The sequence below is a fragment of the Dipodomys merriami genome, unplaced genomic scaffold (assembly GCF_024711535.1).
Source record: "Dipodomys merriami isolate MVZ:Mamm:240054 unplaced genomic scaffold, mDipMer1.0.p SCAF_19, whole genome shotgun sequence".
NCBI lineage: Eukaryota > Metazoa > Chordata > Mammalia > Rodentia > Heteromyidae > Dipodomys > Dipodomys merriami.
This window is the reverse complement of record NW_027203270.1, coordinates 32577123-32602415: the sequence shown is the minus strand read 5'-3', so window position 1 is coordinate 32602415 and position 25293 is coordinate 32577123. Positions and strand designations below refer to the sequence as shown.

Genomic DNA, 25293 nt, shown 5'->3' with positions numbered 1-25293 from the left:
CGCTCGCGGCTCGCCGAAGCCCGAGGAAGGCCGAGGCGTCGGCAGCCGTCGCTCTTCTCCTCTTACTTCTCTGTTCCTGCCCTCGGTCCGTCCAGACGTACATTATTTAACGAGCGCTGCTGCGTGAGCGCAGAGCCTGGGGATAAAGCAATATTCTCGTCTCGGGCTTCTTCTGGTCGGGTTGGGGCGGGGGAAGGGGGAGAGGGCCAATTGGTATGTAAGTGAAGAAAAAGGAAAACAAGGTTGGAGGGAATAATAATCAAATGGACCCGCTTGAAGTCTAGTTCACCAGGAATTGACTGGGCACGAGCATTGCAGGGGGCACCGAGTGGGCTGAGGTGTAAAGGCCGCCGTAAAAGCCCTGGCCCTACCCGGGGGTGGAGGTGCAGGCCTGCAATCCCAGCAGTCAGCAAGTGGAAGCCAGAGGATCGCCAAATGTGAACCTTAAACTAATACGTTATGCAAAGTTCACTCAAGATGGGCGCTGGTGGCTCATATTTCTAATCCTAGCTGCTCAGAAGGCTGAGATCTCAGGGTCTTGATTTGAAGCCAACTGGAGCAGGAAGGTCCATGAGACTCTTGATCCCCAGTTAACCAGCAAAAAGCCTGAAGTGGAAGTATGGCTCAAGTGGTAGAATGCCAGCTCTGATGGAAAAAGCTAAGGGACAGCGCCTAGATCCAGAGTTTCAAGCTCCAGCATACGCAAAGAAAATTTTAAAAATCGCTCAGACTAGATTGCATAATAAAGGTAAGGCTATTAAACTTTTCTTAGTGTAGTAAAAAAAAAAAAAAATCTCAAGACCTAAGCTGGAGGCAGTGAATTCTTAGACTTGATGCCAAAAGCACAGAATACATGGCTCAAGTGCTAGAGCAAATGCCTAGCAAGTGCAAAGCTTTGAATTTAAAGATTCGTGTCACCATCACCACCACGACCACTGGGGGGCGAGGGGAGGGGACAGATACCAAAAGTAAAACCCATAAAAGGGAAAAGTTGAAATTAGACCTTACTGAAATTAGAATTCTTGCTCTGAGAAAAATCCTGTGAAGAAAACAATTAAAAACAAGTTAGAATGGAAAAAATTGCATGTAGCTGACTCTTTACCCACAATATATAAAGAAAAACTAACGTCAAAACTAAAAGATAGAGCCGGGCTCCAGTGGCTCACGCCTGTAATCCTAACTACTCAGGAGGCTGAGATCTGAGGATCATGGTTCAAAGCCAGCCGGAGCAGGAAAGTCTGTGAGACTCTTATCTCCAATAAACCACCAGAAGACCAGAAGTGGTGCTGTGGCTCAAGTGGTAGAGTGCTCACCTTGAGCTGAAGAGCTTAGGGACAGTGCCCAAGTCCAGAGTTCAAGCCCCACGACCAACAAAAAAACAAAAACTAAAACAAAACTAAAAGATAGGACTTGCCTAGCATGCATGAAGCCCTGGGTTCGATTCCTCAGTACCACATAAACAGAAAAATCTGGAAGTGGTACTGTGGCTCAAGTGGTAAAGGACTAGCCTTGAGCAAAAGAAGCTCAGGAACAGTGCTCAGGCCCTGAGTTCAAACTCCATGACTGGCAAAAAAGAAAGGAAAACAAAAAAGATATATGTGTATGTATGTTGTCCAATCAGAAAATAACAAAAACAAAACAAGTTCAACATCATCAGCCATTAGAGAAATCCACTACATACAAAATATCACTCCTTGCACACCTATCAGAATGCTGAAATTAAAATAGTTACATCACCAATGTTCAAAAGAAGCTGGGTCCACATTACTAGGAATGTAAAATTATACAGCCAATTTGAAAATGTTTGACAGTTTCTTATAAAACTAACATATGATTACCATATAAGCCAGCAATTGTACTCTTAGGCATTTATCCCACAGAAATAAACCTTTCTGTGCACTCAAGCCTGCCAGAAAGTAACTCAGGCTTCCCTCCTAGCACTCTGAGTCTAATATAACTCTCTCATTTCAATGAAAAAAAGGTGTCTAATTTTTTTTTCTTTTCTTTTTTTTTTTTTGTCGGTCGTGGGGCTTGAACTCTAGGCGAGCGCTCTACCACTTGAGCTACAGCGCCACTTCCGGTTTTCTGGTGGTTTTATTGGAGATAGGAGTCTCACGGTCTCTCCTGCCCGGGCTGGCTTTGAACCGCGATCCTCAGATCTCAGCCTCCTGAGTAGCTAGGATTACAGGCGTGAGCCACCAGCGCCCAGCAAAGGTGTCTAATTTTAAAAAATAAAAATAAATGTTTATATAAAAGGCCAGATGCAATGGCTCACACCAGTAACCCTAGCTACTCAGAAGGCTGAGATCTGAGGATCATGGTTCAAAGTCAGCCCAGGCAATTAACCACTCAAACACTGGAAGTGGTGCTGTGGCTCAAGTGGTAAAGTTAGTCTTGACACAAAGAGGCTCAGGGACAGTACCCAGGCCTTGAGTTTAAGCCCCCCACAACCGACCAAAAAAAAAAAAAAAGGTGTTTGATAAATCTATGTAATGCCTATAAGATTAACTATAAGTAGAGTAAGTTCTTATTCCACTCTCCTACCCCATACTTGGAAGGTGAAGAAATATGATTGTTGTCTTCACTATAGAGGATCAGAGCTGATTGGTATAAAATGAAATGGGCTTTGAGGATGGGATGCACTTTTGGTCAAGAAAATACCCATGACCAAATGATACAAGCAGGAAAATGTAGAAAATGTTGGAGAAACTGATTCAACAATCCTAATAAAGTCCTGTAAAACATCAGGATATAAGGCCAGTCGATTAATGACAAGTCTTCGATGTTTGTCTAAGAAGTTAAGAATTTACGTAGGCACTGGTAGCTCATACATCAGGAGGCTGGGATCTAAGAATGGCAGTTCAGAGCCAACCTGGGCAGACATATCTTTAAGACTCTTTTCTCCAATTAACCAGCAAAATTCAGGATCTGAAGACAAAGTTCAAATGCCAGCTTTGAGTGGAAAATCCTCCCAGGAGTGGGAATCCCTGAGTTTAAAACCCAGTTTAAAAGGGACTAGGAAGGTGACTCAGTGGTAGAGTGCTTGCCTCACATGCATGAGGCCCTGGGTTTGATTCCTCAGTACCACATAAGCAGAAAAAGCCAGAAGTGGTGCTGTGGCTCAAGTGGTAGAGTGCCAACCTTGAGCTCAAGAGCTGAGGGGCAGCACCCAGGCCCAGAGTTTAGGCCCCATGACTGGCAAAAAAAAAGAAAATAAAAATTTCTGATTTTAATTTACAGCTAAAGGGAAACAACTAAAATTTTTTTGGGGGGAGGGTCCGGTCGTGGGGCCTGAACTCTGGGCCTGGGCACTGTCCCTCAGCTCTTCAGCTCAAGGCTAGTCCTCTACCACTTGAGCCTCAGTGCCACTTCCGACTTTTTCTTTTTTGTTTATGTGGTGCTGAGGAATTGAACCCAGGGCCTCAGGCATGCAAGGCAAGCACTCTACCACTGAGCCACCTTCCCAGCCCACAACTGAAATTTTTGAGGATAGGACAGTGACATCATAAATTTGAAAATTTGTCAGGCACTGGTAGCTCATGCCTGTAATCCTAGCTACTCAGGAGGCTGAGATCTGAGGATCGCGGTTCAAAGCCAATCCAGCCAAGAAAGTCCATGAGACTCATCTCCAGTTAGCCACCAAATAGCAGGAAGTAGAAATGTGGCTCAAGTGGTAAAGCATTAGCCTTGAGCAAAAAAGCTCAAGGATAGTGCCTAGGCCTGGCCCTAAGTTCAAGCCCCAGGACTGGTGCATGCACACGCGCACAAACATACACACAAAGTGAAAGCTCAAAAATTAAAAAAGAATTTATTTTTTTAAACTCATGTTACAGATAAAATAATAAGACTGATGTATTCAAGAGTACACTGGTATATGGGAAAAGCTATCATTATAGACCTTCATAAATCTAGCTGCCATCTAGAGGGTAGGTTAGACAGGGAAAGGTCAAAAGCCAAAGGTCCAATAGGAGGCTACTGGCATCATCACCAATCAAAGCTAGAGATACCAACTCTTCTGGACTAAAGTGGTCAAAGGAGTATACTTATGAGAGACTTTCTGACAAGATTGAGAACTTGGATGTGAAGCAATGGTTAACTAGAGGCACTATATTATAGTAATGAGAGGGCTTACGAATACGGGTATGTTTTCAAAACACATGGGTGTGACTGTTGGCTCAACCACTTTTTAGTTATGTGACCTTGGGCAAGTTACTCAACATCTCTATGTATCAATTTCTATAGCTGCTAAATGGGGCTAACAGCACCTACATCTTAAAATCACTGTAGGGATTATATAAAATAAGCCAATAAAAATCTAATAGTGAAAATATACCTGGAACTCAAAAAATTAAATCCCCCAACAACAAATCAAAGAAACAACTGCTAGCCATACAATGGACAAGAGTCTCATATCTAAAATATACTTGAAACTCAAAAAATTAAATCCCCCAACAACAAATCCTCAAAGAAACAGCTGCCCAATAAATAAGTGGGCTAAAGACTTAAAGAGAAACTTCTCTGAAGAGGAAAGAAGGATGGCCAATAGACACATGAAGAAATGCTCAACCTCCCTAGCCATAAAAGAAATGCAAATCAAAACAATATTGAGCTACCACCTCACTCCAGTTAGAATGGCTAAAATCAAGAACTCTAATAACAGATGCTGGAGGGGATGTGGACAGAAGGGAACCTTACTGCATTGTTGGTGGGAGTGTAAACTTGTTCAATCACTTTGGAAAGCAGTATGGAGGTTCCTCAAAAGACTCCACGTAGAGCTCCCCTATGACCCAGCAATCCCACTTTTGGACATTTACCCAAATGTTCACAAACAAGACCACACTAAAGCTACTAGCACGACTATGTTTATTGCAGCATTATTTACTATAGCTAAGATATGGAACCAACTCAGATGCCCCTCAGTAGATGAATGGATCAAGAAAATGTGGTATAATTTTATGCCTCCATCAGAAAGAATGATATTGCCCCATTTGTTAGGAAATAGAAAGGCATGGAAAAAATTATATTAAGTGAAGTAAGCCAGGCCCAAAGAAACATAGGTCCCATGGTTTCCCTTATTTGCAATATCTAGTATATGTCTGAGTCAAGCAGAAAAGGTCAGATAAGTTGATGTTAGGGAAATGAACCCTAAGATATGTATTCAAATGATTTTTTTCTTTCATGCGATTGTTTCTAACACAGTTAGAAACTGTGTTTCTAACACAGTTGCTTTGTATGTCCCTCCCCCACGGTATAATCCCTGCTTTCACTGTATTTGATGTCTGTATAATTTGTGGAGGGGAAGGGGAAAAATAAATCGTTTAAATAGGGATACAGGTGGGCCCATTACAACAATGAGATGTACAAGTCGTTATATGGAAAAACAAACTTTACAACTTTGGTGGGGGGGAGGATTGGGTGGGGGCAGGGGGAGGATGGGAAGGGATGGGAAGGAGAAACAAAGGAGGAGGCTACAATGCTTGATAAGAAATGTACTCTTGGGCCGGGCGCTGGTGGCTCACACCTGTAATCCTAGCTACTCAGGAGGCTGAGATCTGAGGATTGCGGTTCAAAGCCAGCCCGGGCAGGAGAGACCGTGAGACTCCTATCTCCAATAAACCACCAGAAAACCGGAAGTGGCGCTGTAGCTCAAGTGGTAGAGCGCTCGCCTTGAGCTGAAGAGCTGAGGGACAGCGCCCAGGCCCAGAGTTCAAGCCCCACGGCCGACAAAAAAAAAAAAAAAAAAAAAAGAAATGTACTCTTGGGAAATAAAGGGAGCAACCCCATTCACAATAACCTCCCGAAAAATAAAATATTTAGGAATTAACCTAACCAAAGATGTAAAAGAACTATTTAATGAGAACTATAAAAAGTTAAAGAAAGAAATTGCAGAAGACACTAGGAAATGGAAAGACCTCCCATGCTCTTGGATAGGCCGACTTAATATAGTAAAGATGGTAATACTTCCAAAACTAATATACAAATTCAACACAATTCCTATTAAAATCCCAATGACGTACATCACTGAAATACAGAAAACAGTCCAAAAATTCATATGGAACAACAAAAGACCTAGAATAGCCAAAACAATTCTAGGGGATAAAGACAATATGGGAGGGCTATCCATGCCGAACTTCAAACTCTACTACAGAGCTATAATAACAAAGACAGCATGGTACTGGCACAAAAACAGACCCGAAGACCAATGGAACAGAATAGAAGATCCAGAAATAAATCCACAGGCCTACAGCCAGCTGATATTCGACAAAGGAGCCAAAGACATACAATGGAAGAAACACAGCCTCTTCAACCGCTGGTGCTGGGAAAACTGGGCAGCCACATGCAGAAAACTAAAAGTGGACCCCAGCCTATCACCATGCACCAACATCAACTCAAAATGGATTAAAGACCTTAACATTAAACCTGAATCTCTGAAACTACTGCAGGACAGAGTAGGAGAGACACTTGAACTAGTAGGCACAGGAAGGAACTTCCTGAACAGAGTCCCAGGGTCACAACAAATTGGAGAGAGACTCGACAAATGGGACTACCTTAAAATAAAAAGCTTCTGCACAGATAAAGCTATTGCAACCAAGCTAGAAAGACAACCAACTAATTGGGAAAAAATATTTACCAGCAATATATCAGACAAGGGGTTAACATCCTGTATATACAGGGAACTCAAGAAACTAATCCCTCCCAAACCTAACAAACCAATTACTAAATGGGCAAGGGAACTAAAGAAGGACTTCTCAAATGAAGAAATAAAAATGGCAAAGAAACACATGAGGAAATGTTCATCATCCCTGGTGGTGAAGGAAATGCAAATAAAGACAACCCTGAGATACCACCTTACCCCAGTCAGAATGTCCCACATCCACAAATCAGCCAACGACAAATGCTGGAGGGGATGTGGAGAACGAGGAACGCTATTACACTGCTTGTGGGAATGTACACTCATACAACCACTTTGGAAAGCAGTCTGGAGGGTCCTTAGAAAGCTAAAGATTGACCTCCCTTACGACCCAGTCATACCACTTCTAGGCATCTACCCTGAACAACAGGAACCAATATACAAGGACACGTGCACCTCCATGTTTATTGCAGCACTGTTCGCAATAGCTAGGATATGGAAACAACCTAGATGCCCCACCACAGATGAATGGATCCAAAAATTGTGGTATCTATACACAATGGAATATTATGCAGCCATTAGAAATGACAAAATAATGGCATTTGCAGGGAAATGGATGGAGCTAGAAGGAATCATGTTGAGCGAGGTAAGCCAAGAACGAAGAGACAAACAGTACATGGTCTCCCTGATAAGTGGATGATAAATCCAAAATGTTAGGTGATATGACAAAACTAACAGGACTTAAGAAACAAAGAACTCCCACTCATCTGGTTGAACCACTACCAAATATCCCCATGCTGCTGATCACATATATGATATATAACATGTGAGCACCGTTATATATTACAGACTGTGATAGACAATTTGCTCCAGGAAAGTTAGAATGAACTTGTGACTTTAAACGAGCATCATTATTCCACAATACTGTGAATTACCGGAAATTAAGTAATCACTTAATCACAAAAAAAAAAAAAAAAAGAACCTTGGGGAAGGGAGGGAGGGAGGGGATGGTAGGGGGAAAACAATGGAGGGGGTAACAATGCTCAAGAGGAAGTGTACTCATTACCTCACTCATGTAACTGTAACCCTCTGTATAATATCTTTACAATAAAAAAATTAAAAAAAAAGAAATGTACTCTTTATCTTGCCCATGTAATTGTAACCCCTCTGTACAGTATTTTCACAATAAAAAATAGAAAAAAAATCTAATAGTGTTTGTCACACCGTAAGTAATAAATGTCAAATGAGTTTCTTTCTCTATCTCTCTTTTTAAATAGCTATAGGTAACAAAATTTCACACCTTGGAAACAATACTTAACAGAAAGAGTGAAGACAGGAGAGAGCCAGCTAGAGGACCAGGAATTTGATAAAATGTCACTAATGGAGAATAATGCAAAGAGAAAGTGTAAAGCCATCAATTGTACTTAAGAGATACTGGGCCTGAGGACAGACATATGGAAATTATCTGCATAAAGGTGATCTGTAGCTGGGTGCTGGTGGCTCACACCTGTAATCCTAGCTACTCAGGAAGCTGAGATCTGGAGGATCGCAGTTCAAAGCCAGCCTGGGCAGGAAGTCCGTGAGACTCTTATCTCCAATAAACCACCAGAAAACTGGAAGTGGCGCTGTGGCTCAAGTGATAGAGCACTAGCCTTGAGTTAAAGAGCTGAGGGACAGCGCCCAGACCCAGAGCTCAAGCCCCACGACTAAAAAAGAAAAAGATGATCTGTAGGCCCACAAACTTTTTTTTTTTGGGGGGGGGGGTCCAGTCGTGGGGCCTGAACTCTGGGCCTGGGCGCTGTCCCTCAGCTCTTCAGTTCAAGGCTAGCCCTCTATCACTTGAGCCACAGCGCCACTTCTGGCTTTTTTCTTTTTGCTTATGTGGTGCTGAGGAATCGAACCCAAGGCCTCAGGCATGCAAGGCAAGCGCTCAACCACTGAGCCACCTTCCCAGCCCCACAAACTTTTTTTAAAAAAGGGATGATAGTTACTCTTCACTTGCTACACAAAAATTTGTAATACCCAACATTCATTGAAGTTACTCTATGCTAGGCACAGAGTGTTTCACTTATACTAAATTATTTAATCACACAGCTACATGATATAAATAGTGCTGTTGGCCGGGGAGTATAGTAGAACAGCAACTGTCTAATATCTATAAAGTCCTGGGTTATTCTGACCAAAATATAACAATTGCACATTTGAAATAATATAGTGATAGCCAGGTGTAGTGACTCATACCTGTAATCCTAGCAACTCATGTGGCTAAGATCTAAGGATGAAGGTTCAAAGCCAGCATGGGTAGGAAAGTTCATAAGGCACTTATTTCCAGTTAACTACCAAAAAGTCAGAAACAGCACTCTGGATCAAAGTGGTAGAACACTAACCATGAGCACAAAAGCTCAGGGGCAGCACCCAGGCCCTGGGTTCCAGCCTCATATTTTAGACAGGGAAATATAGGGCCTCTAGTTAACCATTGCTTCACATCCAAGTTCCCAATCTTGTCAGGAAGTCTCTCATAAAGTATACTCCTTTGACCACTTTAGTCCAGAAGAGTTGGTATCTCTAGCTTTGATTGGTGATGATGTCAGTAGCCTCCTATTGAACTTTGGCTTTTGACCTTTCCTTGTCTAAAATATTAAAATAATAATAACATGGTAAAAGATTTTGGTACAACTAATATACACTGAAAAAAATGAATGATAGTAAAATAAAACAGGCTCTGCTGAGGAAGTGGGTACTAGTGTTTAGGGGGAGGGCTAATGAAGAGGGTAATGATGAATATGGTCAGTAGTAGTAGTTTATTTGCATGTATGAAAATAGAACAATTAAACCTGTTAAAATTATTTTAAGAAGCAGGAAGGAATAAGCAAGTATGATAGAGTAGGGTGAGTTTAATTGAGATATATTGTATACATGTATGAAAATATCAGAGGAAGTGACGCTGTGGCTCAAGCGGTAGAGCACTTGCCTTGAGCTAAAGAGCGCAAGGACAGCACCCAGGCCCAGAGTTCAAGCCCCATGACCAACAAAAAAAAAAAAAAAAGAAATTGAAAATATGAGTGAAACACCAGCCCTTGTACATCTAATGAATACTACTTTTTAAAAATCTTATTTTCCTCATTTTTCAAGTGAAGAAACTGAGGCTCATCATATAACTTGGCCACACTAGAAGAGGTGAGTCAGGATTTCAAGCAAATCTGCCTGAAAGAGTCCATAGCATGGGCCCTTAAACACATGTGTTTTCATGAGCCTTTCCTCTTGGGTCTCACTTATGGAGGGAATCATTATGGGTTGCAAATAAATCATAGTGACAGACAGGAAGGTGACATAATTGTTTTTAAATTAAATTTGAGATGAACAAGCCATAGAGGTTTACTACTGTACAAAGAACGAAATTGATTCAGGACATGACCATCCTGTTATGAATGATTTAAGGAGCCAGAACAACTAATGCATTATGCCCATGCATGAGAAACAGAAAGGCACCTTGGGAGACAGGGCAAGGGCTGAACATTTATAACACTAATTGAGAATGAACCCTTGGGGAATCTTCACTGCCCTAGTCAAGAATAAAGTGTAAACCTCCCACCTTTGACTCTAGAGGCAAACTACAAATCATGCAGCAGGATTGTTTGGGTGAAGGCAATGGTCTGTGCTTTACACAGCCCAAGCACAGGTCATCTGCTTCTACTTCCCCAGCAATTCTTAGTGCCTGATTCCTGACAGAGATAGTGAGCTTTTGAAGAAATCTGCATTATTTGATGATTGGAGGCAGAAATGGTGAGCAACTCTTTATCACATACTCTGATGCCATAACCAGATGAGATTTTCAGTCCTATTTCACAGATGGGAAAACTGAAATGTAAGGTTAAATAGGGGCTGGAGGTCTGACTCAAGTGGTAGAGCACCTGCCTAGCCCGAGTTCTTGAATTCAAACTCCAGAACTACCAAGAAGATTAGTGGCATATACCTGTAATCATCTCAGCTACTCCGGAGGCACAGGTAGGAGTTTTGAAGTCTAAGGTCAATTGCCAGCAAATGACATGAGACTGTCTGAAAAACAACTACTCTCTCCCCCCTAAAAATAGAGCTAGACAGGTGGTACTACACTAAAAACACAACACTGCCAAAAAATTTAATTGAACAAAAAATTCAAATAAAAATTTTAAAGCTGGATACGAGGGGACTGGGAAGGTGGCTCAGTGGTAGGGTGCTTGCCTCGCATGCATGAGGTCCTGGGTTCGATTCCTCAGCACCACATAAGCAAAAAAGGCTGGAGTGGCTCTGTGGCTCAACTGGTAGAGTGCTAGCCTTGCCATGAAAGCAGAGGGACAGCACCCAGGCCCAGAGTTCAGGCCCCACAACCAACACGTAAAATAAACTTAAATAAAAAATAAAAAAGCTGGATACCAGTTGCTCACATCTGTAATCCTAGCTACTCAGGAGGCTGAGCTCTTAGGATCACAGTTCAAAGCAAGCCCATGAGACTCTTACCTCCAATTAACCACCAAATAGCCAGAAGTGGAGCTGCAGCTCAAGCGGTAGAGGACTAGTCTTGAGCATAAAAGCTCAGGGTCAACACGGAGTTCAAGCTTCAGGAAACCAGCACAAAAAAAAATAAGTAAGATAGCAGGTGCCAGTAGCTCATACCTATAACTCAAGTCAGGGACCTGAGATCTGAGAACTGTGGTTTGAAGCCTGCTGACTCAGGAAAGTCTGTTGGACTCTCATCTCCAATTAATCACCAAAGAAGTAGAGCTGTGGCTTAAGATCAAGTGGTAGAGTACTAGCCTTGAGTGAAATAGCTCAGGGACAGCACCCAGGCCCTGGGTTTATGCCCCAAGACCAGGGGAAAAAAAAAGAATAATAGCCAGCAATTTCAAACCCCAGTACTGAAAAAAAAAAGAATTAAAAAAAAGGCTGTCTTAGAACTTGCTATGTACCCCATATCTGCCTCCTGAGATCTGGCAATCATTCTGAATCCCCATACTGTGCCTTTTAGGCAATCATAGACTTTCTGGCAGAATAGGCCTTTACAATCACAAGCTAACTTAAATTACTAAATTACATCAGCTTTTTCTTCATATTCAACTATATTGCTTGCCTGTGACACCCTTCATTTTCTGCTGTTATGAGCAAGGATTGTAATGCCATTGATCTTTTCACCGTACGTTCCTTCACCTTCTCCCCATTTATTTTTACCTTCTCTTAGAACTTCTTGTTTCTACTCTCTAAGCATAGATACAATAAAACCTTTAGTAAAACCATAGACTTTTGTCTATAAATCTCTATGCTTGCCCTGACCCTGGTATAGTCTTTCAGTCTAACTCTCTCTGGGGAGAAGATCATATAGATGAATAGGCTCAACATTCAGAGTATTAATTTAGCACTGAATCCATTCTTTGCAATTACTGAGTTTAAACTGAGGGCTATACACTTGTTTGGCTTTCTCATCCACTTGCTGGCACTCCACCACTTAAGCCATGACAGCAACCCAGCTTTTGGCTGTTTATTTTGAAGATGGGATCTCATGCACTTTTCTGCTGAAGCTGGATCTGAACCTCTATCTTCTGGATCTTATTCTTCTGAGTAGCTAGGATTACAAGTGTGAGCTATCAACCCTCAGCTGCATTAATTTCATTTTTGCTTTCTTTCTTTCTTTTTTTTTTTTTTTGACTTTCCAGGAGCCCCACAGGGAATCTGGGACATAGGTCTGATTTGTGGGTATGGGTGTAGGTGTGGGTGTGCTTATCATTAGTAATTCTACACTGGTTCAAAACATCCTCTCTCCAGCCTTGCCAGCTTCAAAGCCATGATATTCATTATTTCTAGAGCATTAGAAATCCCTATACTATCTTTTGTATTATGATAAGCTAGGTTTTGGTACTACAGAAAAGGAAATCCCATCTCAGTGACTACACTACTTAGGGCCTGGGTGCTGTCCCTGAGCCTCTTTGTGCTCAAGGCTAGCACTCTACCATTTGAGCCACATCACCACTTCCAGTTTTTGAGTGGTTAATTGGAGATAAGAGTCTCACTAGGACTTTTCTTCCCAGACTGGTTTCTATGATCCTCAGATAGTTGTGAGCTATCAATGCCACAATAAAACCAAACCTCTTCAACCACATGAAATCAGCGAAAGGGCCAGCACTCCTCCAATGAGCTACACCTTTGCAGCAGCCCTAGGAGCCTTATTCTTTCCAACATATGGCTATGCCATCTCAATTACAGGCCTAAGTATATCACAATGGTGCAAAGAACTAGAGGCTGAGGTGAAAGGATCATGAGTTTGAGGCCAGTCTCTCCAGAATAAGATCCTGTCTCAACAAATAGGTAAGAAAATCTTTTTTTTTTTTTTTTTGGTCCGGTTGTGGGGCCTGAACTCTGGGCCTGGGCGCTGTCCCTCAGCTCTTCAGCTCAAGGCTAGCACTCTACCACTTGAGCCACAGTGCCACTTCCAGCTTTTTTTTTTTCTGCTTATGTGGTGCTGAGGAATCGAACCCAGGGCCTCATGCATGCAAGGCAAGCGCTCTACCATGGAGCCACCTTCCCAGCCCTAGGTAAGAAAATCTTGAGGTGACACCCATCTCTTCTTTTTCTAGCCCATTGGTCAGAACTAGTCAAATTACTCTGAAGGAGTTGGAAAATATAGGAGCTATGAGCTATCAATGTCATTGCCTTTTTCTCATTAATATGTCATGTACTACAATAGGTCCTCTCCTTTCCTAGGCTAGTTACAAAAGATCCACTTGTACCTTGGACTTTTACCTTCCATCTCTAAACCCACTAATTATAGATTAATCCAATTTCTGCTCTTTGGAGTGTTTAATGGTCTGTCAGATGACAGACCTCTGCTTTTAGAATAAAAGCCAGTTGAGTAAATCCTCCAGAAGCTGGTCTAACAGCCATTCCTGTTCCACTATATCTCCCCCAGAACAATGTCATATAGTCTGGATGCTAAGACCTCTGGGAAAAGGACCCAAAGAACTCTGACAGAAATGAGTCTTCCAGCCGGGCGCTGGTGGCTCACGCCTGTAATCCTAGCTACTCAGGAGGCTGAGATCTGAGGATCGCGGTTCAAAACCAGCCCGGGCAGGAGAGACCGTGAGACTCCTATCTCCAATAAACCACCAGAAAACCGGAAGTGGCGCTGTAGCTCAAGTGGTAGAGCGCTCGCCTTGAGCTGAAGAGCTGAGGGACAGCGCTCAGGCCCAGAGTTCAAGCCCCACGACTGACAAAAAAAAAAAAAAAAATGAGTCTTCCTCCTCTACACTGTGTACATTCTGATCCAAATGAACATCAGCGTCAGGCTTTGATGGGGGGTTTTGTTGTTTGCTTGCTTTAGATGCAGTCTCTTTTGTCTTCTCATTCTGTCATATGCTATTTGTACAAATAGCTCACAAATCTTAAAGGCTGGTACTCAATAGGGAAATCATGTCCAGTTACTTCAAACTATCTTCTCATGTCATGTCAAGGCTCCAATGCCCTGTCCAATGAAGCCATTGTCTCGTGTCAAACGTCTGTCTGAGTACTATTTGTTTTTTGACTTAGGATTTTTTTCCCATTTGTTTTGGTACTGGGGCTTGAACTCAGAGCTTTGAGTTCTTGCTTAGGCTTTTTCCTTGTTGTTGTTGTTTCCTGGCATGAGCCACCAGCACCCAGCTTTGATTTAGAAATGTGAAACAGTGCCAGTGGAATGGAGCACTGAGCTGAGAGTAACACCACAAGATACTAGTTGCAATACAGTCACAAACTTCCATGTCAACGAATGATACTCCAATTGTAAAACAATTCCACTCAGTGCTGGCTAAGAAAGCTCATAATGCTGAAATCTCATGTCCCAAGGAGTAACTATCCCATTGGGAGTTTCCAACACTATGGGTGAAAGAATGAACAAATACAGACCTTGAAAGAGGCACTGGTGTTCCTTGAGTCATACATGTTCACTTGAAATGAATAAATGAGCATTTATCCCCTGCTATTATGTGTGAAGCTGTTGACTGGCAATGGATATTAGGCTGAGGTTTTTCAACTGGATCTGTTGCCCAACTAAAAATAAGTCACTGGAGTTAGACTAGCTGAGTCATTTCATACATGAATATGTGGAGGAAAAAAGTGACAAAGGTCATAGACACTCTGCAGATTATTTCCCTTCTAACCAGACACCGCCCCTTACTCCCACCCAGTCCATCTTTTTTCTATTTTATTCCAGATAAGCTGTATACTTTAAATAGAAAATATTTTCAATGGCAAGTTATTGCGTTTCAGTCTGTTCATATCCTGTTTTCTGCTCATGGATTGGTCTTCTCTTAAACTTAGGTGTTCCACCCCAGCCCCCAGCCCCACCCCACCCTCAGAAGTTGGTGCTAATCCTTGTAACTGCTCTTTACAGTTTTCAGAGTGATTTAATGTATAAGGTTTTGTTCAAATATCAGCCATCCCCTGGTAATGTGGCAACCTGAGGACAGGTTCCAGATTTCTCTGGAGGCAGAAGTCTTATTGGGACAGGCCCTATCTTGAACAAAATAGGAAAGAGATTGTGATTTGTTTTCAGGCAGACTTCTTATTCAGCTTTTGCGGAATCTTTCCTGGACGTCCATTTTTTCAGTTTTCATTCCCATACCTGGTGGATATCCTCAGCCTGCTTTTGTCTCAGAGCCTCTCACTAAGTAGACCATAGTTCCCTCACTTATAAGATGGAGTTAAATTCTACAACCTCCCCCCCCCCCCCATTTTCATGAATCCTCTGGCTAGAACACAGGATCTTGCTTTTTTTTTTTTTTTTTTTTGTCAGTCGCGGGGCTTGAACTCTGGGCCTGGGCGCTGTCCCTCAGCTCTTCAGCTCAAGGCTAGCACTCTACCACTTGGGCCACAGTGCCCCTTCCAGTTTTCTGGTAGTTTATTGGAGATAAGAGTCTCGGGACTTTCCTGCCTGGGCTGGCTTTGAACTGTGATCCTTAGATTTCAGTCTCCTGAGTAGCTAGGATTACAGGCATGCGCAACCAGCGCCCCGCTGGGTCTTGCATTTAATAATAAGCAAATATTCTACTACTTGAATCAGATGCACAAGATCCCCTCCTTTTTAAAATTTTTTGCTTTAGTTATTTTTCAGACAGGATCTCACAAATTTTGCCCAGACAGGATTGGGTCTCAACATTTCAATCCCACCCCTTCCCCGCCCCCCCTCCCCCACCCCTACTGGTTCCTGTAGCTGGGATCACCACCATGCCATGACATGAAGGCAAGCTAACTTTTTCCTTGATTTCCCCCCAATATGTCCCATCTCCACCTCCCAAATACAGACATGAGCCACTATCCCCCTTATATTCCCTTTATCTTTCTTCCATTTCTTTCCCCTTCCTTCATTCCTTCCTCTCGTTCTCCTCTGTCCTCTTTTCCTCGTTTCTCTTTCTTGCTCACTCTGTGCATGTGAGTGTATGCGTGTGTGTGTGCGCGCGTGCTAGTATAAACACCTATTCTTTTTTTTTTTTTGAGCACCTATTCTTGAACTCAGGGCTTCACACTCTCACTAAGCTTTCTTGCTCACAGCCAGTGCTGTACTGTTTGAGCCATATCTCCAGTCCAGCATTTTGCTGGTTATTTTGGAGAGAGTGTCTAGCAGACTTTTCTGCCTGTGTTGGTTTCAAAATGAGGTCCCTTAGGTTTCAGTATCTGCTGTAGCTAAGATTACAGATGTAAGACACTGGCACTTTTTTTTTTGATGCCAGTATTGAGACTTAAACTCAGTACCTTGAGTTCCCACTTGGTTTTTACACTCAAGCTGGCATTCTACCACTTGATCCCTACTTCCACTCTGGCTTTTTGCTGGACTTTTCTGCCCAGATTGGCCTCCAACCACATCCTCAGATCTCAGCCTCCTAAGTCATAAGCTCTGGGATCTTTCCTTTTTTGAGACAGGGTCTCACTATGTTCTTCAGACTGGCTTTGAATGCTCTAGGAAGCCCAGACTGATCTCAGATTATCAATCTTCCTGCTTTCCCCTCCTACAAGGAGTGTTTCAATAATCTGTTTACATCGTTTTCTTCCAAACTAGGTCTGTTTTATAAGGGCTCAGTCCGGATTAGGTTTAGACTAAACTATATTTTCTTTACTCATCTGAATAAGTATCTGTCTAAATTACTTTTTTGTCAGTCATGGGGGGCTTGAACTCTTGGCCTGGTCGCTGTCCCTGAGCTCTTCAGCTCAAGGCAAGTGCTCTACCACTTGAGCCACAGTGCCACAGTAGTTTATTGGAGATAAGAGTTTCACAGCCTTTCCTGCCCCGGCTAGCTTTGACCTGTGATCCTCAGATCTCAGTCTCCTGAGTAGCTAGGATTACAGGCGTGAGCCACTGACACCCAGCTCTAAATTATTATTATTTTTTTTTTTTTTTTTTGCTGGTCCTGGGGCACTGTCCTCAAGCCTCTCTGTGCTCAAGGCAAGCACTCTACCACTTGAGCTACAACACTACTTACAGCTTTTTCTATTTATGTGGTACTGAGGAATTGAACCCAGGGCTTCATGCATGTGAGGCAAGCACTTTACCACTAAGCCACATTCCCAGCCCCTCTAAATTACTTTTCACTTAGGCAGGTCTTGCAAAGAGGTCTTCATCTCAATAGTTTATTGTTTTGTCCACTTTACCATGGTTGTGCTTTGTTGCACTTCAACACCGGAAAAAATATTATTACTATTATTATTATTTGGTAGTGGGGCTTGAACTCAGGGCCTGAATGCTGTTCCTGGGCTTTTTTGCTCATGGCTAGCACTCTACCACTTTGAGCCACAGCATGATTTCTGGTTTTCTAGTGGTTAAATGGAGATAAGAGTCGCACATGGACTTTCCTGCCCAGGCTGGCTTTGAATCATGATCTTCAGATCTATGATTATAGGTGTGAATCATTGGTGCATAGTTCATGCTGAATATGCTTCAGGCCAGCCTCCATTTCTAAACTGTACAGCTTGGGGCAGGAACTATTCCTGATTCCTATTGACGTTTGGTCTAAAACCTTTACCTTGGGTTTAGGACAGGACTCACTCAGCCGTGTGTGTGTGTGTGTGTGTGTGTGTGTGTGTGTGTGTGTGTGTGTGTGTGTGTGTGTGTGTGTGTGTGTGTGTGTGTGTGTGTGTGTGTGTGTGTGTGTGTGTGTGTGTGTCTTTGTGTCTGTGTGTGTGTCTGTGTCTATGCCTGTGTGTATTACTGCTTGAACTGAGGGCCTGGGCACTGTCCCTTAGTTTTTTCACTCAAGGCTGACATTCTACCACACTCACTTTTATTTTTGGCTTTTTTGGTGGCTAATTGGAAATAGAGTTCTGTCTGGGTTGGCTTCAAACCACAATGCTCAGATCTCAGCCTCCAGAGTAGCTAGGATTACAAGTATTAGCCACCAGTACCTGGGTCTGGCACTCTTAAGAATCTGAAAGTATATAGCTAGAATGCCTTACAAGTATGTTCTAGTTTGCATAGAGTGAAGAAACACTTGTCTTTTTCCACTTCCATAAAGGAGAGGACCCTGAGCCCAGGAGTCCTCTCTTCTCTTTGCCTTTTAACAATTCTCTGTCCACAAATGGGAAAACATCAAGTGTTTAAACCCAGAGAAAATGGATTCATATAGAAGTAACTGTTCATAGTTCTAGAAGGCTGGTCAGGACTAGTAATTTCAGACTTCCAGTGATTATAGTTATTATGCTTAGGAAGAAACTCCTCCCTTCCTGCCTTCATCAGCTCCTCCCTCCTACTGCCCCCAATACTGTCCACACTATTTTTTCCAGGACAAGGAATCTCTTGAAATGGAATTTCCTCCCCCTTAGGAATCAAAAGTAAACACTTCAAAGTCCACAATGTGGCCTTCTTTGCCTTGATAAATCCTAGTCTTTAATGATAATCTTAGTGTTTGTGGGAATTAGAGGTTGGTGCTGGGAATCTATTCAGCCAGTTGATTATAGGAAGCATATTATTGCCTACATAATTAGGAAATGACTAAAGGGACTCAGTTTGAAGTCCAGAACTTCTGTTACCTCTACCTATGAAGGAGAACTAGGACCTTACAGTGAAAGGAAGTGTTTATCAATTTTCTCACAGATGGAGAAACCAAAAGTTCAGGAGTCCTTACTGTAGTGAACAGCACTCAGTAGGTACTCAGTATCTATTTGGTTGTATTTATGGCCTAATGATCAGCTCTAACACTAAGTTTTGAACTTCAAAACCATTTTCTTTCTACTACCACAGGGAAGTTTTGTACTTCATTGCATCTACTTGTTATTGCAGCCAAATATTTATTTATTTTTTTTATTGTGAAAATACCATACAGAGGGGTTACAATTACATGGGCAAGGTAATGAGTACATTTCTTATCAAGCATTGTTGCCTCCTCCTTTGTTTCCCCTTCCCAACCCTTCCCATCTCCCCCCCCCCACAGCCAAATATTTAATTACACTCATTTTCAACAGCTTGAGATACAGTTCATAGTATAAAGTTTAATGTCTTTTAGTATACTGACCGAGATCTGTATTGCCACTTCAATTTTAGAGTATTCTTGGTGCTCTGAAAAGAAATTTCATACCCATTAGCAGTCACTCCTATTTTCATCATCCTCTGCCCTATGGCTCCCTAACTCTAGGCAACCACTAATTTATTTGTCTCTATAGATTGGCTATTCTGGACATTTCATATGAATGGAACCATATATAGTATGTGACCCTTTTATGACTAGCATTCTCACTTAGAATATATTTTCAAGGTTCACTAATATTGCTGGACATATCTTCTCTTTATTGCTGAAAATTATTTCATTATATGTATGTGACACATTTTATTTAGCTGTTCATCAGTTGATAGAGATTTAATTCATTTATTTTTTTATATAAATTTGACCTTGAATGGTAACCTCTTTGTACATCCACTTCAATAAAAATATAATTTTTTTAAAAGTTGGCCTTCAATTTGACATTTCTCTTCCTTGGCCTCTTGAGCACTGGGATCACAACACTACCATATCTAACCTGAATTTTATTTTAAATAGTCAGATGTTGGTATGAGTTAGTAGAAAGGAAGATAGTCAAGTAATTGCAGCCTATACAACTTGCAGATAGCAGAAGCTGAAAAACGAAAGTCTTCCCAACAACAAAATAGAGCAGGGCAACAAAAGAATGAAAGAATGAGGTAGTAGGAAGGACAAAAGAATGAGAAGTCAAGTATAGTGCAATAAGTACTAATCTTTGGTGCCAGGACCTTACAGGAAACATAAGATGTCATCAATTACAAGCATCTTCAAGGACTTCAATTCTCTCTATGTAACCCAAGGCCAAGAGAAAGACAATTCAAGGTAGCTGAAATGGGAGGAAGTACTGTCTTCCTGTGGCATGTTTATGCCATGTGCTCTCTTTCTCTGCCATATTTCTTTCTTTCTTTCTTTTTTGTTGGTCATGGAGCTTGAACTCTGGGCTTGGGTGCTATCCCTGAGCTCTACCACCTGAGCCATAGGGTCACTTCCGGTTTTCTAGTGGTTTATTGGAGATAAAAGTCTCATGGAGTTTCTTGCCCAGGATGGCTTTGAACTGCAATCCTCATTTCTTGGCCTCCTGAGTAGCTAGGATTATAGGTGTGAGCCACTGGCACCCAGCTCTTTTTTTGTTGTTGTTGGTCGTGGGCCTTGAACTCTAGGCTTGGGAGCTGTCCCTCAGCTCTTCAGCTCAAGGCTAGCACTCTACCACTTGAGTCACAGCACCACTTCCAGTTTTCTGGTGGTTTATTGGGAATAAGAATCTCATGGGCTGGGGCTGGGAAGTTGGCTCAGTGGTAGAGCGCTTGCCTTGCATGCATGAGGCCCTGGGTTTGATTCCTCGGCACCACATAAGCAAAAAGAAAAAAGCTGGAAGTGGTGTTGTGACTCAAGTGGTAGAGCACTAGCCTTGAGCTGAAGAGCTGAGGGACAGTGCCCAGGCCCAGAGTTCAGGCCCCACGACCGGACCTCCCAAAAAAAATAAATAAAAAAAATTAAAAAAAAAAAAAAAAGAATCTCATGGGCTTTCCTGCCCAGGCTGGCTTTGAATGGTGATCCTCATATCTCAGCCTCCTGAATAGCTAGGATTACAGGCGTGAGTCACCAGCACCTGCTATGCCACATTTCTTTTCTAGTAAACTTCCTATCATATATATTATGTTCACATCTTGCCTGAATACTTCTCTTGTCAGAACAAGGATCAAGGTCAACTTTGCTGCCCCAAGTTTCTGGTAACAATGTGATCTTTAGTAGGTACCAGGGCTGGGAAGGTGGCTCAGTGGTAGAGTGCTTGCCTTGCATGCCTGAGGCCCTGGGTTCAATTCGTCAGCACCACATAAGCAAAAAGAAAAAAGCCAGAAGTGGTGCTGTGGCTCAAGTGGTAGAGCACTAGCCTTGAGCTGAAGAGCTGAGGGACAGCGCCTAGGCCCAGAATTCAGGCCCCACGACTGGACCCCTCCCCCCAAAAAAATGGTAGGTACCAGAAGCTTAAACTCAAGACTCATTCTCTCTCTCTCTTTATATATATATATATATATATATATATATATATATATATATATATATATATGTACATATATACATTTAATGTATATGTACACATGTATGTACATATATACATTTAATGTATATGTACACATGTATGTATGCATATATAAGTATGATATAGGTACGATATATATCATACCTTCAAGAAGCATATTTATTAAGAAGACATTATAACCTTGTATGTGAAAGTCAGTAAGATGTTTTTTCTCTAAATTTTCTGGTGTGTATAATAATTGTGGAGGGCTGGGAAGGTGGCTCAGTGGTAGAGCGCTTGCCTTGCATGCCTGAGGCCCTGGGTTCAATTCCTCAGCACCACATAAGCAAAAAGAAAAAAGCCGGAAGTGGCGCTGTGGCTCAAGTGGTAGAGCGCTAGCCTTGAGCTGAAGAGCTCTGTGCCCAGGCCCAGAGTTCAGGCCCCACGACCGGACCCCCCCCCCCCCCAAAAAAAAAAAAAAAAAGAAGAAGAATTGTGGAAAGCCAAAGTAAAGCTTTGTATAAAATTTTGCTCTTCAGAAAAGAAGCACCTATACAAATTGATTGCCTGCATGACAATTCGGGAAATCAAAAGCAATGCAGAGCAAGACCTTTTCCAGTTTTCAGAGGTGAGTTTAGGAAGTATAAGGAATCAGGTTCCAATTACTCATGCCTGAATTCCTAGCTACTCAGAAGGTTGAGATGTGAGAACCAGAGTTTGACGTCAGACTGAGCAGAAAAGTCCACAAACTCCATCTCCATACAGCCATCAAAAAGCCTAGCTGTAGGTTGGGAATGTGGCTTAATAGTAGAGTGCTTGTCTAGCATGCATGAAGCCCTGGGTTAGATTCCTCAGTACCATATACACAGAAAAAGACAGAAGTAGCTCTGTGGCTCAAGTGGTAGAGTGCTAGCCTTGAGCAGAAGCAGCACAGGGCAAGTGCCCAGGTTGAGTTCAAGCTCCAGGATTGGCAAAAAAAAAAAAAAAAAAAAAAGGAAGGGACATTTGGGGCTCATATCCAACCAGCTATTCAACATTCCTAAATATTATTATTGTTATAATCATTATTATTATTTGGCATGCAGTACTAGGTTTTGAAACTCGGGGTTGGTAGGCTAGCATTCAATCATGTGAGCCACACCTCCAAGCCATGTGGTTAGCATTCCATAGAGCAGGCTTACACACAAAGTAAGGGTGGATGTGATGACCGCACCGGCGCAAACTCAGTTTACCTCTATACTGTTTTTTGTTTTTGTTTTTCCAGGAAGGTCAAGAGAGGAAAACTTTGAGAGACAAACTTGGGCATGCAAACATCAAGCTGAGGGTATTTAGGATCGCAAGAGAAGGGCGATTTCATCTTTAATCTCGTATCCAAAAGCTGCTTTCTTCTCTCGGCACTTACATGAGTTGAGGCCGGGAAAACCTTAGATGATGAGTCACCTAGGGAATAAGGAAGGGGCTTTTGAGTGTCATCGCCCCCCCTGGAAAACACTGGGAAGTGATCTTTGACTCATCACGCCCTAAACTGGAGTCTTGAGACATTCCCCACACTTGACGCATTCCCAAGCACAGAAGACCTCACACGTATCACGGGACTTATTCATCCTACCGACTCCACCCCTTTCCTCTCCAACTTCTCAACTTTCCACTTACCCGCTCCGCCTCCCTTCCAAGAGAAGACAGGATAGGGGCGGGAGTCTGCAGCCTGGAATTTGCTAGTGTCAAGTTTTCTGGGAGCCAGGAAACCCACCCAGTGTTTGGGAAAATGCAAGATGTGGCTGGCGTTACGGTCTTCCTCTCCAGATCTCTTCGCACTTCCTGTTTTGAGGCTAACTCGGGTCACGGTGGTCTTTCCTGAGAACGTCTTTAATGAATCCTTCAGTCAGTCTGTCTCCTAGTTATTTCCCTTCCGTCCCACCTCTGCTTTTCATTTTTCCCAGTCCGGAATTCTCAGTCCGAATGGATTGGAATCTCGACGGAGCCTTTCCGGTTCTGGCTGCGTGACCTTGAGCGAACCACAACTTTCTAAGGCCTAGTTTCTAGGTCAGGGAAACGGGGGCCAAAAGTCAACCGCACACCTATTTTGTGATGATTAAATGAGCAAGCGCTCAGAGAGGTGTAGAAAAGCAGAAAGGGGGGGAGGGGGAAGCACGTCTCCGCCGGCCAGCCTCTCTCCCGGAGCCCCTCCCTTCCCTTTGGGAGCGTCTAGAAAATCCAGCTCGCGGCTGACACTTCTCCTCCACCGCAGCCCCCGGCCTTTCCCTTTGGCGTCGCGCCCGTCTCGCGGCGCCGGGTGTTGACGTCACAGCTTTGCCTCAGCCCGCGCACGCAGACGCCCGTCCCGCCCCCGGCCGCGCCTGGCCTCCCGCGGGGCCCCGCCCACCGGGCCGACGCGGCGCCGGCCCCGCCTCGCAGGTGACGTGTACGGCGCGCGGCCCGGCCGCCCCGGCAGTTGGTGCAGCAGCGGTTGGGGTGAGTGCGCTCACCCCACCCCTCCCCTTCTCAGGCCCCGGGCCCCCCCCCTCCCACCCCACCCCGCCGGGCCCAGCCCCAGCCTCAGCCGGGCCGGTCCCGTGCGGGCCCGTGCCGCTCCTCAGCCGGCGACGCCCCCGGGCCGCCCGCCCGCCCGCCACCATGGAGCTGGAGGACGGTGTGGTGTATCAGGAGGAGCCCGGCGGCTCCGGGGCCGTGATGTCGGAGCGGGTGTCCGGCCTGGCTGGCTCCATCTACCGCGAGTTCGAGCGGCTCATTGGGCGGTACGACGAAGAGGTGGTCAAGGAGCTGATGCCACTGGTGGTGGCCGTGTTGGAGAACCTGGACTCGGTCTTCGCCCAGGACCAGGAGCACCAGGTGGAACTGGAGCTGCTGCGGGACGACAACGAGCAGCTCATCACCCAGTACGAGCGGGAGAAGGCGCTGCGCAAACACGCCGAGGAGGTGAGGGCCGGCGGCGGGGGCGGGGCGGGGGCCGGGGTCCGCAGCCCGCCTTGGGGACGCGAGGCGCGCCCCCGGCCTTGTGCAAGGCCAGGCGAGCCCGAGGCCGGGTCGCCTCGGGGACCCCGAGACCTCAGGACCTGGCCTGAGGCAGGCCAGGGAATGTCAGAAGGGAGTCAGGTGGGAGGGAGGCCAGGCCCCGCGGAGGAAGCGACCGGCGACCGCCTGGCACGGAGGCACCTGGGGTTGGCCGAGGGCGGGGACTTGAGGGTGTCCTGGTTGGTTCTCGTCGGTTGTTTGAGGGAAGTTTCCGACCACCGCAGGATGGTCTGATGGCGGCACAAACTTTTCCATCGGGGAGGGGGCCACTTCTGTCCTGCCCATCTGTGTGAGTTCCGCGCTGGTCCCAGTACCTTTCCAGGGAGGTTGCTGCTACTGTGGGAAGTTAGCGATCTCCCTCTTTCGGTCAGTTGCTTCTTGACATTTTAATCCTGTCGAGAAAGAGGTCGTATTTTACGTCTCCTGTACCTGGTTTAACACTTTGTCAACCGCTTGGGTCCCGGGTAACAACGCTCAGTAAATCCTAAGCGTATACGCTGTTTTATTTGATTGCTATCCCACACCGAGGCATTCCTCCCTATCAGGTGGTAACCTTGGACAGTTCCCTTCAAAAATCCCTCTATTTATAAAGAGGACTGGGGTGGGGGCGGGGTTCAGTAGATGTGAGTGACAGTTGCAGCACTTTTTCCCATATGAGTTTGCTTCTACTCTGTAGTTTACCAGGTGCATTTGGCCGGCTGTTAAGTCTAGCAGATGAGCAGTGACCTCGGTGCTTTCACATTGAGGTTGTGAACCTTTGAGGTTCAAAGCAATACATCTGGCCTGCAAAGGATAGGGATAGATCCTTTATGGGAGTCAGGGATTTTAGCTTTCAGGTGACATTATTCTGTTGAACTTACCTAAGGCATGTGGAGGGTCCTATTTCCTACAGGTCTAGCACACTAGGGAAATACATGGTGATTGAAGGGAGCCTAATCAGTTATCAAAAGAACCACATGTCGTTTTTCAGAAATACTCGAAAAGTTCTTAGGATGTGAAGTTTATTTACTAGCTCATTTCTGAATAGTAACACCATTTGAGCTTTTTTTTTTTTTTTTTTTTTTTTGTCCGTCGTGGGGCCTGAAGTCTGGGCCTGGGCGCTG

At 44.0% G+C, this 25293-nt stretch overlaps 1 protein-coding gene and 1 long non-coding RNA gene across 9 annotated transcripts in view; one reads left to right on the top strand and one right to left on the bottom strand.

Annotated features, from left to right (window-relative positions):
• Window positions 1–17: 17 nt before the first annotated feature.
• Window positions 18–23481, bottom strand: LOC138830485 (uncharacterized). Of its 2 annotated transcripts, XR_011373027.1 has the most exons (4): window positions 22811–23481; window positions 22390–22597; window positions 19135–19178; window positions 18–136 (listed from the first exon to the last, which is right to left on the bottom strand). It is a non-coding gene; the product is annotated as an uncharacterized lncRNA (long non-coding RNA). The 2 variants fall into 2 exon arrangements; XR_011373026.1 differs by lacking the exon at window positions 18–136 and having other exon boundaries at window positions 19116–19178.
• A 126-nt stretch (window positions 23482–23607) lies between these two features.
• The window catches only part of Spag9 (sperm associated antigen 9), a 131650-nt gene continuing 129964 nt past the window's right edge, over window positions 23608–25293 (top strand). For 3 of the 7 annotated variants that reach the window (XM_070028385.1, XM_070028384.1, XM_070028382.1), the window contains exon 1: window positions 23608–24094. In XM_070028385.1, coding sequence (XP_069884486.1) covers window positions 23792–24094 — 303 coding nt within the window. In that variant the 5' untranslated portion in view covers window positions 23608–23791. The remainder of the gene's footprint in view (window positions 24095–25293) is intronic. The other 4 variants (XM_070028383.1, XM_070028380.1, XM_070028381.1 and 1 more) reach the window with 2 other exon arrangements.